At 53.2% G+C, this 15,207-nt stretch overlaps 3 protein-coding genes and 1 non-coding gene across 4 annotated transcripts; 2 read left to right on the forward strand and 2 right to left on the reverse strand.

Annotated features, from left to right (window-relative positions):
• Positions 1–26: 26 nt before the first annotated feature.
• On the reverse strand, positions 27–2,803 carry LOC112873476 (ammonium transporter 3 member 2). Its single transcript, XM_025936430.1, has 3 exons — positions 2,026–2,803; positions 1,625–1,910; positions 27–747 (listed from the first exon to the last, which is right to left on the reverse strand). Exons 1-3 carry the CDS (start codon positions 2,671–2,673, stop codon positions 224–226), a joined length of 1,458 nt encoding a protein of 485 aa, XP_025792215.1. The 5' UTR covers positions 2,674–2,803; the 3' UTR covers positions 27–223.
• Positions 2,804–5,806: 3,003 nt separating this feature from the next.
• LOC112875585 (G-type lectin S-receptor-like serine/threonine-protein kinase At1g34300) lies at positions 5,807–7,645 on the reverse strand. The gene has a single exon (XM_025939473.1). It carries the CDS (start codon positions 7,259–7,261, stop codon positions 5,990–5,992), a length of 1,272 nt encoding a protein of 423 aa, XP_025795258.1. The 5' UTR covers positions 7,262–7,645; the 3' UTR covers positions 5,807–5,989.
• Positions 7,646–9,823: 2,178 nt separating this feature from the next.
• On the forward strand, positions 9,824–13,109 carry LOC112875083 (G-type lectin S-receptor-like serine/threonine-protein kinase At1g34300). The gene has a single exon (XM_025938784.1). It carries the CDS (start codon positions 10,209–10,211, stop codon positions 12,768–12,770), a length of 2,562 nt encoding a protein of 853 aa, XP_025794569.1. The 5' UTR covers positions 9,824–10,208; the 3' UTR covers positions 12,771–13,109.
• A 1,708-nt stretch (positions 13,110–14,817) lies between these two features.
• TRNAQ-UUG lies at positions 14,818–14,889 on the forward strand. The gene has a single exon. It is a non-coding gene; the product is annotated as a tRNA-Gln (tRNA).
• The last annotated feature ends 318 nt before the right edge of the window (positions 14,890–15,207 follow it).

A 15,207-nucleotide genomic window follows, 5' to 3' on the forward strand; every position in this document is an offset into this window, starting at 1 on the left:
GCACAGAAAATGCACAACGAACAGACTTATTATGGACAAACCATTACATGCATGCTTGTAAATTTACATGTCTTTGATCTGTATGAAGAAGAAAACAGAACGTGTTTTACACAGCTGACGATTACAGATTCAGAAGACCAAAACATGAAGCCTAGTATCACTATCGGCGGTTAACACGATCGGCGGAGCAATATACATGCATTGCGCGGGCAAACTTGCATCATCAGTTGGGGGTCATCGTTACGGGCGCGACGGCGGCGCGGCCGCCGTGCTCGGTCTCGTCGGCGCCGTGCTTGGTGCTGTCGTAGACCTCGCCGTCGCCCCAGAGCGCGTATGCCTCCTCGCCGTGCACCGCGTCGTCGCCGACCTCGAGCTTCTCCTCGGGCATGCGCAGCGGGACGACGGCGTTGATGGCGACGCAGATTATGGAGGTGACGGCCACGTTCCAGCCGATGACGAAGAGCGCGCCGGCGAGCTGCTTCCCGAACTGCGCGCCGCCGACGCCGCCGTAGAAGGCGCCCCGGGAGTTGGTCACGGGCAGGAAGAGGTTGCACAGGGTGGGGTCCGCGAGGAGGCCCGTGAGGAGGCCGCCGAGGAGCCCCGCCACGCCGTGCGTGTGGATGACGCCCAGGGTGTCGTCCACGCGCTTCAGGAACCGGGAGCGCTTGTGCAGGATCATCATGGTGTACCACGGGATGCTGCCGGCGAGCACCCCCATCACCAGCGCCGCCCAGCCCTGCACCACACCTGCATACAGAGGCCGTGCATAGAAGATCAGGTTCAGATAGCAAGGTCAAGAAGTCAAACCGAGGGCAAACCGGGCACACACAAATTTTCACCGCAGAAAATTAGGCAAAATGCTGACTGTAAAGTATGAACGTCTGAATGCGACTGTAATTTGTCTGCAATGAAAAAGCTGCAGAATAGAGGAGACAAGTCTTGCTGACTTTGACTTTGCTTTGGTTGTGGTGATAAGTACTGACAATAGCCAGTAGGTACGACAAAATGGCACACACAAGCAAGAGATCCCTGATTCCCGACGAAATGGTACGCGTCGCTATTTTAGTATGCAGTAGCACTGACATCAGAACCCAAATGAAAGATTCTGTTCATGGTTAGAAACTCTAACCACTTGCTGCCATGCATGCATCATTAGCGTTCCATTGGCGCTGTTTAGTCAACCTGATTATTAGAGATTAGCGACTAATAGGAAACCTGATCAGGAGATCTGAATTAGGTGCACCAACTAGCTATGGGAATCATATATGGACACACACTAAATCCTTGCGCGAAATTCTCCTCTTGCGCTGGTCATAGGTTGGCACCAAGGTTTCCGAGCTTGCATCGGCTGGCAGGTGAATCTATCAACGCAAGACGAAAACTCTGGTTGCCGTGGCCCTGAGGCTCGTTGCTTGCCATGCAATGTAACCCGCGCCAGTCCGCCTCCACTACGCTCCAGTTTTGCTGGGCGCACAACTATTTTGAATTCAAAGTCAACTAATCAACCACATTCCGGTCGTGCTCATCACGCCACGCCGTTTGCGAGAAATTCGGAGGAGGAAACAGGTGGTGGTGCGCCGTAGCCCTAGTAATCGAGGAACGGAGGGAATACGCTAATACCGACCTGCGCCGGGCGTGATGCAGACGAGGCCGGTGATCATGCCCTGGACGGCGCCGATGACGGAGGGCTTGCCGAAGAAGACGACGTCGAGGCAGGTCCAGACGATGAGGCTCATGGCCGTGCAGATGTTGGTGTTCACCACCGACATGGACGCCACCGTGTTGGCGGCGTAGGGCCCGCCGCCGTTGAACCCGGCCCACCCCATCCACAGCAGCCCGGCGCCGGTGAGCGTGAACAGGATGTTGTTGGGCGGGAATCTCTCGCGGTCCTTCTGCGCACGAGGGCCCACCTGCAGTTGCAATCAGGATCAGCGTGATGCAATTCACTCGCTGCATGTATGCAGTCGATCAAGATCAAGATAGTGACACGGCAGGCCCGTGTACAAACTAAACTACGATACATACCCAGTAGGCGGCGGTGAAGCCGGCGAACCCGGCGGAGAGGTGGATGACGTAGCCGCCGCAGTAGTCGATGACGCCCCACTGGAAGAGGAAGCCGCCGCCCCAGACGGAGAAGGCGCCGATGGTGTAGGAGAAGGTGAGCCAGAGCGGCACGAAGATCATCCACGCCAGGAAGCTCATCCGCCCCAGCAGCGACCCGGCGATCAGGATCAGCGTGATGGCGGCGAACACGCACTGGAAGTAGACGACGGTGGCCATCGGGTACAGGGGCTCCACCGCGGCCGTCTCGGGGCTCCCGTCGGCGTGGTAGTGCCCCGTGGCCGGCAGGTCGGCCTGGCCGATGAGGAAGCCCTGGTTCAGCGCGGGGCGGGCCTTGCCCCAGATGGGGATCAGCTTGTCGCCGAACGACATGTTGTAGGCCCAGGTGACCCAGCAGATCCAGACGGCGGCGAAGGCGTAGAGCGCCATGAAGGCCGAGTTGACGGCCCACTTCTTCTTCACCACGCCGCCGTAGAGCACCACCAGACCCGGGAAGCTCTGCAGACCCACCAGCGTCGCCGCCGTCAGCTGCCACGCGTTGTCGCCCTTGTTCAGCCACTCCGGCGCCGACGCCGAGCCCTGGTACGCCAGCGGCACCCCCGACGCCGACATCTTGCCAAGCTAGCTAGATACGACGGCGGCGGCGACTTCAAGTAGGAGTACTCCGACGGTCAATTATTGAACCGGCCGGAAGCAAACGCTCCTCCTCCTCCTCGATCTGAGGCTATTGCCAAGCGAGGGGTGTGAATTAAACTGCCTAGTAGCCTCAGGACGAGTTGGTTATATAGAGTCATGCGCGGCGTTTCCCTGGTGGTGAGTGGCCTCCAGGCTCCAGTTGAGCCGTCAGCTCTCTCGAGCTTCTGACCGGCGCACCAACCACCAACAAGATTCTTGCGGCTGGGAGAATCTTTGGGCACGCGCGTTTGAATATTCTCTCACTAGTTCACTAGTAGTAGTTCGGTAGTTCCACGCCTGTCGCTGTGTACGCAGGCCCAGGCCATGACCTTTACCAACTTTTTTCTGTGACCGTCTGAAAATCAAATCACAGCACGCACACTTAACGTTGATGTTTTGCAGGTCGTGTCGTATGTCCCCGTCCGTCCTAAAATAAGTGTAGTTTGAGGATTTAAAATTTATTCTAAAATAAATGTAATTCTCGCTTTTTCAATACAACTCTATCTCTATCTCTCTCCTTTTCTACCCCTCCTTATTTTATTTCATATGCACTCTCAATTTTCTATCCATTCTTAATTCTCATGCCCAACTTCTAAAACTACACTTATTTTACGGAGAGAGTATGCAAGGACGAAGGTTCTTGCCAGATACGATAAAAACCATCAACTCGACTAGTGCCTACTCTGCTGCTCACTAATTCAACAGAGTTTGATTTGCTCTGTACCATACATCTGCAGCTCGCCATGTTGTAGTAAGCTGATTGGTGGTTGCTTCATTCTGGTCATGCATATGGAGATTCTTAGCATTAAAAAATAACGAGGACTGCTGCACGTATAACCATTTGTGTACAGCTTGTCTACAACCTGTTAGGATGTAATGATTCAAATCACCTAGATGGGAAACTCATCAGAATGGTTGTACGTCATCAGTACGCGCACCATTCCCCCAAAAAGCATCCGCTTCTCTGATACTTTATACTGAGTACCCAGTACTGTATTGTGCAGGAAAAGAACAAGCACCAATGAAATGGTTTCCAAAGGGGCCTAGATAATAAATTCACAAGTTAATACAAAGATGACAGTGCATGCATGATAGTTACCTCGAGGAGGAAGGCCGAGAGAGATGCCGGAATTTTGACCCCGATTCTATTTAATTTCTAATGACCGTACGGCCGGCGGGCCCTCAAGTTGCGGCGCCAACAAAATCGTCGATTCCTTATCGTTTCCTCGAAGGAATGGTGGATTCAATTTCATTGCCCAGCTCATGGTCAACGTGTAAGTACAAGTCAACGACCAACGCGCTAACCGACAAGACTCCATGCATGTCTAACAACCGCTATAGTACTACGTACACATGACGTGCCCCTGGTTTCTGCCGGCTGATTTCTTCGATCACACCGTAGTGTACCCTAGCTAGTGTACGTAGCCATACACGTACACATTCTGGTAGGTGCTTCTACTTTGTGCGCAAGCTTTGAGCCCACAACTGAAACTTGTGGTACCCAAAACCGTACAGTTTACGCCACAGGTAAACCATTCGAGATGCAAACATCTTTGTTGTCACATTCATTCGTATTCAGTGTCATCAGCTCTGACATTTCAAGCCCAATCAAATAATAAGCAGGTTTCCAGAGTCAGATTTGGTTCCTGATTCAGGTAATAATCTGGTTGGGATTATACACCTTTGAAGAATCTCCAGAATTAAATCAACGCAGAGACTTTTTCTTGTATATATGGTGGCTTACAGCTGTGCACGCAGTTTACAACTCTCTGTCCTTGTTTGAGTACAAGCAACTCAAACCTCTTCTGAAGTTGAGTCATTCACACAATCGCATGGAAAAAAAAGAATTCGCACGAGGAAGGTACCGTCAGCTAGCTGTTTGCATAGCGAGAGCAGGCAAATGATCTGCCTTGATGCATGAGCAGAATCTTCCGTTGAGATTGGAGATCAAACAACGTTGTCAGAGCTAGCACTGCAAACGGTCTGTGCATCTGCTGAAACGATACGCTTTGCGAATCTGAGCAGTTTGGCAGCAGAAACCCTAAACACCACGCTGTCTGACAGTCTGAGGTCTGAACAGATTCTGTCTATCGCCACGAACGACGCAACGCAACCGCTGAGGGAAGCTTCTGGTGAGAAATTTCAAAGCTATCTCCGAGAAATTATAGGCGCCAACTGAGTTCGTTGTCAGGCTGTCAATGATATCATCAGTTCAGGTCAGGATATTCGTCAGGTCGAGTAGTGAGCTCCAGAATAATGGCAGACGATAGGCTCAGCCGAGATAGGAAATGCAGCGGCGACCTCCGCAGCAGTTGACATTGCAGAATGATGAGAGCATCTGACGCAGCAGGGGGCGGCCGTCGCTGTCTCTCGCCGAGCTTAAAACTCCAGAAAGCGTCGATGTGACCCGATCCGTTCATAGGTAGAGAATATTCAGCGAGATTTAGGACTAATTGGCTGTGACATCGTCACTAGAGCTTTCACTCCGGAGAATTTAATCCGTTGAGGCTTGAGTTCGTCTCCAAGCTCGTAGTTCTGGACAAGCGAAAACGTAACGCAACAGCACTTGTTCTGTTCGTTTGCGCCGTGTTTTGTTGGTAGTTCTGTGCGGGTTCGAGTTGACTTTGGGCATCCACTCGATCGGCTCGGTTTCTGATTCCCAAGGATCAGGCTGTGGAGTGTAAAGAAACACTCCTGCCATGTTCAAACTTCAAACGGTTTAGCTACTTGTTTGAGACTTGAGGCCAAAATAAAAACTTGAAGTTTCTTTGCGCTAAAAAAAGATTATTGCCTAGTGCCACCAGCCCACCACCGTGTATCCGGCTTAGTCCTCACAGAGCCCACGTGCTTGGTGCTAAGTGGCAGGCCCAGTTTCAAGTTTGAACATGACTCGGTTTTTGTTTTTGAAGCCGTAACGTAACTGGGCTGGCGGAGGGGGAGGCCCAGTCTGAGATCCACCAAAGAACAGCGTGTTTTCCTTTTAAAAAACTCAATTTTCTTTTGAAAAAGTAAAAAAAAACTCAATGAACAGAGTACGTATATAAATAAAAAAATCAGGGTAATGACAGTGTAAATAAAAATCAGGGTCTCCGATCCATTAACACCTGAATGTTATCTAGTACAATGGTAGATCTAATCTGAGCCATAGATCTCAAACATGGACGGATGAAAAATTATGTGTTGGGAGCCGTAAACACTCGGATGCTCACTCACTCCCGTTATTTATATCGATGCTCTTTTCAGGATTTCAAGTTCAGCGAGACGGCGACGGTGGCGGGTTGGGTATCCCGGGGAAGCAGACCTTGACGAAGGACGTGCTCGGCAGGGCGGCCGACTGGTACGCGCTGACGAAGCTGGAGATCTTGAGAAAGCAGAGGCCCGACCCATCGGAGAGCGCCGTCGACGCCACGCAGGAGCTGGCGAACAGGCAATTGAGGCGGCAGGCGGTGATCCCGGTGTAGAACGTCTCGGTGATGGCCTCCGGCGGGTAGGTCAGGAACTGCGTGTTGTCGAGCTGGAGCATGGTGGAGTTGCCGGGGCAGTTCTGGAGGTCGACCTTGCGCTTGCAGCCTTGGCGGGGATTGGAGGGGTTGCTGAGCTCGAAGTTCCGCGACGGGCACCCGCACACCGGCGACGTGCCGTTGTAGCTGCACACGCCCATGTTGCCGCAGTAGCCGAACACCTGGCACTGGTCCGCCACCGCCGACCACTGGTCCGTCGCCGCGTCGCTGCCGCGCGCCGCGCTGTAGGCGCGGAAGTTGCCGTCCGCGTCGAGCCGCAGGAACCGCATCATGTCGCCGCTCTCGCCGTAGTTGCTGCTGTACGCCACCACGACTGGGGACGCCAGCTGTCCGTCGGTCAGCGACACGATGCCGTTGGTCTGCATCGTGAGCGTCGGCAAGCTCAGCGTCTTGCTCCCAGTGGAGGACGTGTTGTAGCCCTTGTTGAAGTAGGTTACGGTGTTGCTGCCGCTGGTCCACTTGAGCGTGAGGTTGCCGCTGTTCTTGTCGACGGCGAAGACGTAGGGGCCGGAGGTCAGGTTCATCCCTGAGGTGAAGTTCTGCGACATGACCACCGTGTCCGTTGGGTGGTCGAACGACTGCCACAGGATGGCCGTCGAGCTCTTCAGCACGAGGTTGCCGCTCTCCTGGACGGCCGCGGCGGCGACGCCCTGGCCGCCGGTGTTGGACGACCAGAGCACGGCCCCAGATCCGTTGACGAGCTGGAGGTCGCCGTTGGGCGTGAGGCGGAGCGAGCCCCTGGAGTCAATGGCCGCGCCGGCGCCCGCGGACCAGACGGGGATGCCGCCGGCGTAGGTGATGGCGGCGACGAAGAGCGACGGGGAGGTCGGGGACGGCGTGAAGGAGAGCGAGAAGGTGTTGTTGGGCGACGTCCACGACGCGGAGCGGCCCGGGGAGAGTGTCGACCCCAGCGGGATGTCCGCGCCATGGGACAGCAGAGGGGGGAGCAGCAAGAGGCAGCAGAGGAGGGCAAGGTCCCCGGGATGTTGCTGCAAAGTTCTCATCTTTTCAGCGAACCGAGCTATGGCCGAGAAAGAGGTAGAGAAGAGAAGAAAGCTACTCAACTACTCAAGGCAGCAAAAAGCACCTCCCTCTCCCATTGCCATGGCGCTTCTGTTCTCTGCAATCGGTGAGATATATAGCAATGGAGGCTGAGAATCTAGCCTTGCTGCCTTGGCACGAGGAGAGGAGGAATTGGACTGCCCGCCCGACTTGGTCGAGCTGGGGACTGACCGTTTGGAAATGTGGAATCTTGTAGGCAGCTTTGATCGACCATTAGGCTGTTCAGGGCTGTCTGTTCTATTTTCTTGGTACCTGGGTTGAGTGTTCTAGTTGTGGTTCGACCAAAAAGAGACGAGACGTCTGAGCAGGAGCATCGAATTCTAGATCACGCTGTGTACGCTCAAGACTTCTCATCATATGATTGCTCAAGGAAAGAAATAGGAGTCCGTATATGTTACTTACACCAAGCAAGAAGGGACACGACAGTTGTACTAACGAACAGTCACAGGCGTCAACGAATTGGGCATTTGGTACTGGTAGACGAAAGCCAGCAGGCACAGCCAAAGGCGAGAGGAACAATTTAAGATGGACAAAACAGACACGGAAAACAACCAATTCAAAGAGAATATTTAGCGAAATTTTACGGTTAGTCGATATCGTCCTTGGAGCATTTGACAGAGTTTTGAAGCCGTAAATGGGCCGTATTAGGAGAAAAGACACACGCAGCCGCCGGCATCATTGGACCGCTTGTGGCCCAGTCTGAGATTAGTCTAGCAGTATTAGGAGAACAGATTAGTCTAGCAAATCCTCCGTTTCTTGATCTTGACTTGTTTCCCTTCGGCCGTGCCTGTTTTTTTTCCCCACCAATAACAGAAGTCCAATTCTCCTCCAAAACTGCAGCTCATGATCTGCTGTAAGTTGGTGTCTGTTTAGTTGATGATTCGCCGTTGCGACGGGGTAGTGATGTACCGGTCGGTGTTGCTGGAAGTCGTAGTGGGCAAAATGCCCTAGTGTTTCTTTGCAGAAGAGAACACCAAAAGTCGAATTCGTTGACACCTCTACTGTCTCGGTGCGGACAGCCAGGTATAATTGCCCCTTTTTGCATCTAGTAAATAACATATATTCTTTCATCGAGGGATCACATGAGAAATAATAAAGAATGAAAAATATTTCATCAGCAGTACCCTTGAAAATGGCAGAAAAAAAGAGTACAATCACGCATACATTTATGTTATTTTTCCTTTCGAATGTTCTAACGACCGATGCATATAAAAGTATTTATAACTGCTGGAAGTTTTATTTAAAAAACAGAAATCTACCTGAGGTTATGCTTCTTTTAGAGTCTAAAATATACCCGTGCGTTGCTACGGATAATATAAATTTTACCTAAATCTATATAAGACCATCAACTTTACGCTCTTTCACTCCTTGTACATGTACAGGTCATGCCGTGACCGTGTGAGGCGTCCGGGGTCCAATTGAATTCCGATTGATTTGTCCGGATTTCGTTTAGAATTCCGATTGATTTGATTTGTGTGGTTCTATATTCTCATTGACGGACCAAGGAATCATTGATTGCTTGCTTTAGAAATAGTAGAGATAGAGATAGAGATTTGTGTCTGGCATATTAATTAGTATGTTGGTAAATTATTACTAAGAGTATTATTTGGGTAATATTTGCTGGCGCGTAGATTTGGATGGATAGCATTATTAAAACACATGTATTTAAAACTATCTCTCGCCAAAAGAATGTTAAAAGAGGAACGAAGTTAGCATCATAACATAGACATGATACAGTTCTGCAACGACCATCCTAATACTTGGTGACCCATCGATCTGTCATTATGCCCCTATTTAATCCGTTTCTGGAGTATCATGCGAACCCACCTGCCCTCCCCATTTAGTTATGCAGAGATAGTCAACCAAGGAAGAGAAAAACAATAGCAACATTCGGTAGCATTTCAAGTTTTTTTAGACTGGTTCATAGTATGCAATAAAACACAAAAGGGAATACTGAGCTGAGCTCTTCTCTTCTGAAAAAAAAACCCCGGAAAGAACGCAGCAGCATGTGTGGGTCTAGCCGCCCTTGTTGACCTTGACCCACCCATCCACCACAGAAACCAGTCCAGTCTGCACGGCTGCACCCGGTCAAGACTCATCATGGCCGTCGGTAGTGCCTTGGATGGCCCGTGATTGCGCCATCCGAGAGCCTGACGGACTCCTGCGGTGCTGTCGTTGTGCCGTCTGTAAATTCTCACCCGTCGACGTACCGTGCAGCTACCGTAACGCTGTGTAGACAGTCAGACCTGGTCTGTCTTGAGCGTCCAAGAGCTTGATCTAGACTTGATGCCCCTGATCAGAGACAAATAGAAGTCTAGAACAGTCAACCCCGAACGATCGTTCACCTGTTCGCGCCACCATTTTGAACTGTTGATATTGGTCCCGGTATAAAAGCATGGCCTAATGGTCTGTCAAAGCTGCCTACTACTACAAGAATTGGGAGGTTTGATTTGACATTTTGACCCAGCAATAATTTCTTTTCTTTGTTGTTTCTACGCAAGTTTCTTCGAGGAGCCAGGCAATGTGCGTCACTGTCACTATCGCTCTAGACGCTTGGACATTTCTTCCAATCCTCATTGGCTCACTAGCCATTACTACCTGTGTCTCCCTCTCTCTTCCGGTCTTCTTCTCCCCAGTTCCACTAGCCCGGGCAGTCCAAATTCATCCCCTCTGCTCCCAAATATCCTCTTCCCCCTCGTGCCAAGACCGGACTCACAGCCTGGATTGCTCAATCTCTCCCCAATTGCAGAGGAGGAGAAGAGGTGCCATGGCCCATGGGAGAGGGAGGTGGGCTTTGCTGCCTTGATTAGCTTCTTCTCGGCCTCTCTGTCCGCAATCGCCATCCGAGAAAGGGAGTGGAGGAGCCAGCCGTGCCGAATCGCCGGAAAGATGCGGCCTTCGGGGCAAAAGCGCGGGGACCTTGCCCTCCTCTGCTGCGTCGCGCTCCTCCTCCCGCTGCTGTCCCATGGCGCGGACATGCCGCTGGGGTCGACCCTCTCGCCGGGTAACTCGGCGTCGTGGACGTCGCCCAACAACACCTTCTCGCTCTCCTTCACGCCGTCCCCGACCTCCGCGTCGCTCTTCGTCGCCGCCATCACCTACGCCGGCGGCGTCCCCGTCTGGTCCGCGGGCAACGGCGCGGCCGTTGACTCCGGGGGCTCGCTCCGCCTCTCGTCCAACGGCGACCTCCAGCTCGTCAACGGATCTGGGGCCGTGCTCTGGTCGTCCAACACCGGCGGCCAGGGCGTCGCCGCCGCGGCCGTCCAAGAGAGCGGCAGCCTCGTGCTCAAGAACTCGACGACCACCCTGTGGCAGTCGTTCGACCACCCTACGGACACGGTGGTCATGTCGCAGAACTTCACCTCGGGGATGAACCTCACCTCCGGCCGCTATGTCTTCGCCGTCGACAAGAGCTCCGGCAACCTCACCCTCAGGTGGACCAGCGGCGCCAACACCGTCACCTACTTCAACAGGGGCTACAACACGTCCTTCACGGCGAACAGGACGCTGAGCTCGCCGACGCTCACGATGCAGACCAACGGCATCGTGTCGCTGACTGACGGCCAGCTGACGTCCCCGGTCGTGGTGGCGTACAGCAGCAACTACGGCGAGAGCGGCGACATGATGCGGTTCGTGCGGCTCGACGCGGACGGCAACTTCCGCGCCTACAGCGCGGGGCGCGGCAGCAACACGGCGACGGAGCAGTGGTCGGCGGTGGCGGACCAGTGCCAGGTGTTCGGCTACTGCGGCAACATGGGCGTGTGCAGCTACAACGGCACGTCGCCGGTGTGCGGGTGCCCGTCGCGGAACTTCCAGTTCAGCAACCCCTCCAACCCCCGCGAAGGCTGCACGCGCACGGTCGACCTCCAGAACTGCCCCGGCAACTCCACCATGCTCCAGCTCGACAACACGCAGTTCCTCACCTACCCTCCGGAGATCACCACCGAGCAATTCTTCGTCGGGATCACCGCCTGCCGGCTCAATTGCCTCTCCGGCGGCTCCTGCGTGGCGTCCACCGCGCTCTCCGACGGGTCCGGCCTCTGCTTCCTCAAGGTCTCCAACTTCGTCAGCGCCTACCAGTCGGCCGCGCTGCCGAGCACGTCCTTCGTCAAGGTCTGCTTCCCCGGGATATCCAACCCGTCCCCAGGCGCCTCGACCTCGTCCTCGCGCGGTGGCTCCGGCGTCCGCGCTTGGGTCGTCGCGGTCGTGGTCCTTGGCGCCGTGTGCGGGATGGTGCTCTGCGAGTGGGCGCTGTGGTGGTTCTTCTGCCGGTACAGCCCCAAGTACGGGCCGGCGTCGGCGCAGTACGCGCTGCTGGAGTACGCGTCGGGCGCGCCGGTGCAGTTCTCCTACCGCGAGCTGCAGCGGTCGTCCAAGGGGTTCAAGGAGAAGCTGGGCGCCGGCGGGTTCGGCGCCGTGTACCGCGGCGTGCTGGCGAACCGGACGGTGGTGGCGGTGAAGCAGCTGGAGGGGATCGAGCAGGGGGAGAAGCAGTTCCGGATGGAGGTGGCCACCATCAGCAGCACGCACCACCTCAACCTCGTCCGCCTCATCGGCTTCTGCTCCGAGGGCCGCCACCGCCTGCTCGTCTACGAGTTCATGAAGAACGGCTCGCTCGACGCGTTCCTCTTCGGCGACGCGCCGGGGGGCAAGATGCCGTGGCCGACGCGCTTCGCCGTCGCCGTGGGCACCGCGCGCGGCATCACCTACCTGCACGAGGAGTGCCGCGACTGCATCGTGCACTGCGACATCAAGCCCGAGAACATCCTCCTCGACGAGCAGTTCAACGCCAAGGTCTCCGACTTCGGGCTCGCCAAGCTCGTCAACCCCAAGGACCACCGCCATCGCACGCTCACCAGCGTGCGCGGCACCAGGGGGTACCTGGCGCCGGAATGGCTCGCCAACCTGCCCATCACGGCCAAGTCCGACGTCTACAGCTACGGGATGGTCCTGCTGGAAATCGTCAGCGGCCACCGCAACTTCGACATCTCGGAGGAGACCGGCCGGAAGAAGTTCTCCGTGTGGGCATACGAGGAGTACGAGAGGGGCAACCTCTTCGGCATCATCGACAAGAAGCTCCCCGGCGAAGACGTCGACATGGCCCAGGTGGAGCGCGCGCTGCAGGTGAGCTTCTGGTGCATCCAGGAGCAGCCGGCGCAGCGGCCGTCCATGGGGAAGGTGGTGCAGATGCTGGAAGGGATCATGGACCTCGAGAGGCCGCCGCCGCCCAAGTCGTCGGACAGTTTCCTGAGCACCACCACAGGCACGACCGGCAGCGGCAGCGGCGTCAGCACGAGCATGGTCTCGACTATCGCCTCGTCGGCCCCGATCGCGCCGACGACCTCGCCCAACTTGGAGCAGGAGATAGCGCTGGGCCGCTCGACGTCGGCCAGGAACCGTGAGAGGGTGTCGCGGCAGCTGCTGTCGCCGCAGCCGTACATGACGATGTGAGGTGCGGTGAATCATCCATGGCAGATCATCTCCCGTGGCGAATAGCAAACAGAGTGGGGGCACTGAACCATGCAGAAATTCCTGCTTCCGTGTGTGCTCCATTGGAAGGAAGAGAAAAATGTACAGATTATAGAGCGGTTAGGGAATTGATTTGCTGAATTTGCTCTAAGATCTGGCTGATCTTGTTTTGGCCGTACTGCATCTGTAAGTAGCAAGATTGGACTGGACTCGTTATTGGGCATTGTAATTTGTACAAATAATCGAGATGAGGCGATATATTGTAGGCAGCATGGACGGCAATTTCGTTTCTGCAGAAACAGATGCAGGGGCATGCTTGAACTTCTGAATTTCATCCAACTCGTTTCGTTTATTTAGGAAGGTTCGGAGCAGCTCTCGATGCTGATCTGTTGACTGTCACTACAGCGTACTGTTGCAGGTCCAGGTCTTCTTGGAGCATCAGCAGGATCTTGCAGCAAACACCTCCATCAGCTTTTTATGTGGTTCATGCTTGGGCCCCATGATCACATCCCCCATGAATTTTTTTTTGGTTGAAAAGTCATTCCCCATCAAGTTGCATCCAAATCTTGGAAGGAAGAGGCCAGCCATCTTGTCCTTGCGCCATCCCTGCAATCACAGGCAGCTGCGACTGCGAGTTGCAACACATCACGCATGTGATTAAGGCTCGTGGTGGGTGTTTAGAGTAAAATTCACCACATATCCATCAACTTGTAAGAAAGAGCGTGTCATTTAGATTCATTAACTTTAAAATTATATTTAATTGTATTTTTAAATCTATAAACTTATAATTTGTGTCACTTAGATTCACAAACTCTGAAAGTCCATTCCTTGGTCCGTAAACTTGTAATTTTTATCACCTAGGTCCATACCCTACCACCTAGCCTTCATGCACTGATATCACACCAACATGGAATCTACACGATGCCCACACGCTGCTGGAGTTTCGCCGGAAGGATCAAATTTGAGCCCCGATTTCAAATCAAGTGCATAGGGAGAGGGGAGAAAAGGGATAGAAGACTTATCTCGGAGGTTATTGACATGTATTAGGATTCAAATAGGGCTTACGGATTGGTGAGTTCTGGGGTTTAGATCTAGATATGATCTCGTAATATGGGTGGAAAGGAGGGGGTGATAGCTTGAAAAAGGTGGAGGAGGTCACAAAGGGACTCAACAACATGTGTACCATGGCAGGGGATATTATGTCCTCCGTGGCGCTGGTGGCCAGATACGGTGGCGTCTGGTGTTGTAGCAAAAAATCTCGTGACGACGTTAGACTTGGATCAACCCAGAATGGCTCTCGGTGAGGGTTTGAAAGATATTCATTGACAACAATATTAGGGTGATCTTTATGAGTGCGTGTGTAGCCACACGACTGCTCATGGATGAAGTTTATAAATCTAAAAAATGTATTTTCGAAATTTATGGATATAAGTGACACAAATTAAAAATATACTTTTAGAGTTCGTGGACTTAAATGACATACCTAACAAGTTGGTGGACATCTGATACATTTGTTTAAATATGTTTATATTTAGCTCTTCCCCCCAGTTTATGAGGGCACCGCACGTAGCAGCTGCCTGTACTTGCAGTAGCCCCCTCGTGCTTTCAGTTCAGCAGTTTGATTAAGTCGTTGAGGACTTGTGGTTGCATCCGCCACCGAACGTGCTTAATCAGTCGTTCAGGACTGCGGTCTGATTGGAGCGTATAAATTTCGAAGGCGTCGCCCTCAGTGTGTGTGTTTAATTCAGAGGAGGTAATTGCAGGCCCGTTCCTCGCGCACGTGCTCTGAGAAATGCTTTCGAACGCAACGGAACCAACAGGGATCTTCACTGCAACTTCGTCAGTTTTTCTTCCGAGCCAGGATGGGGAGTCAACCATACAAGTCCATGATTCCATGTTCGTCTGAACAGCTCCGCTATAGCCAAGGCAAAATCCAACTCCCTTCGGGAGATCTAGCGAGGTCGTTCCGGTCCGTCCATTGGATAGTTTTACGTACTTATAGTTAATTCCTAATCGCGAAGACACAAAAGGTTCCATAGTGTAGTGGTTAGCACTCCAGACTTTGAATCTGGCGACCTGGGTTCGAATCCCGGTGGGACCTTTTTTTTTCCCCTATATTTTTTTGGCCTTTTTCCCTTTTCTTTAAGCTATATCCAAGACAAAGATCTTAAGAAAAGCACGATTTGCCATATTAAAGCAAACCATCATGTCCCCTTGTTGACGAACGTCCTCGTCAGTCATCAGCTCCTTGCCTTTCTCGCCATGAAGCAGGGAACACAGAATGTAACTGCACCTGACAGGCTGACAGACTAATGTAACCGTGCTGACTGAAACTACGGGACAGTAACCTTCTCTTTCAGTGTCAAAACAAAAAGGGCCAAGTCAACTGACATCATCAGTAACAAGCAGTCGACCAACC

Source organism: Panicum hallii, chromosome 9 (genome assembly GCF_002211085.1).
Source record: "Panicum hallii strain FIL2 chromosome 9, PHallii_v3.1, whole genome shotgun sequence".
In the NCBI taxonomy this organism is placed as follows: Eukaryota; Viridiplantae; Streptophyta; class Magnoliopsida; order Poales; family Poaceae; genus Panicum; species Panicum hallii.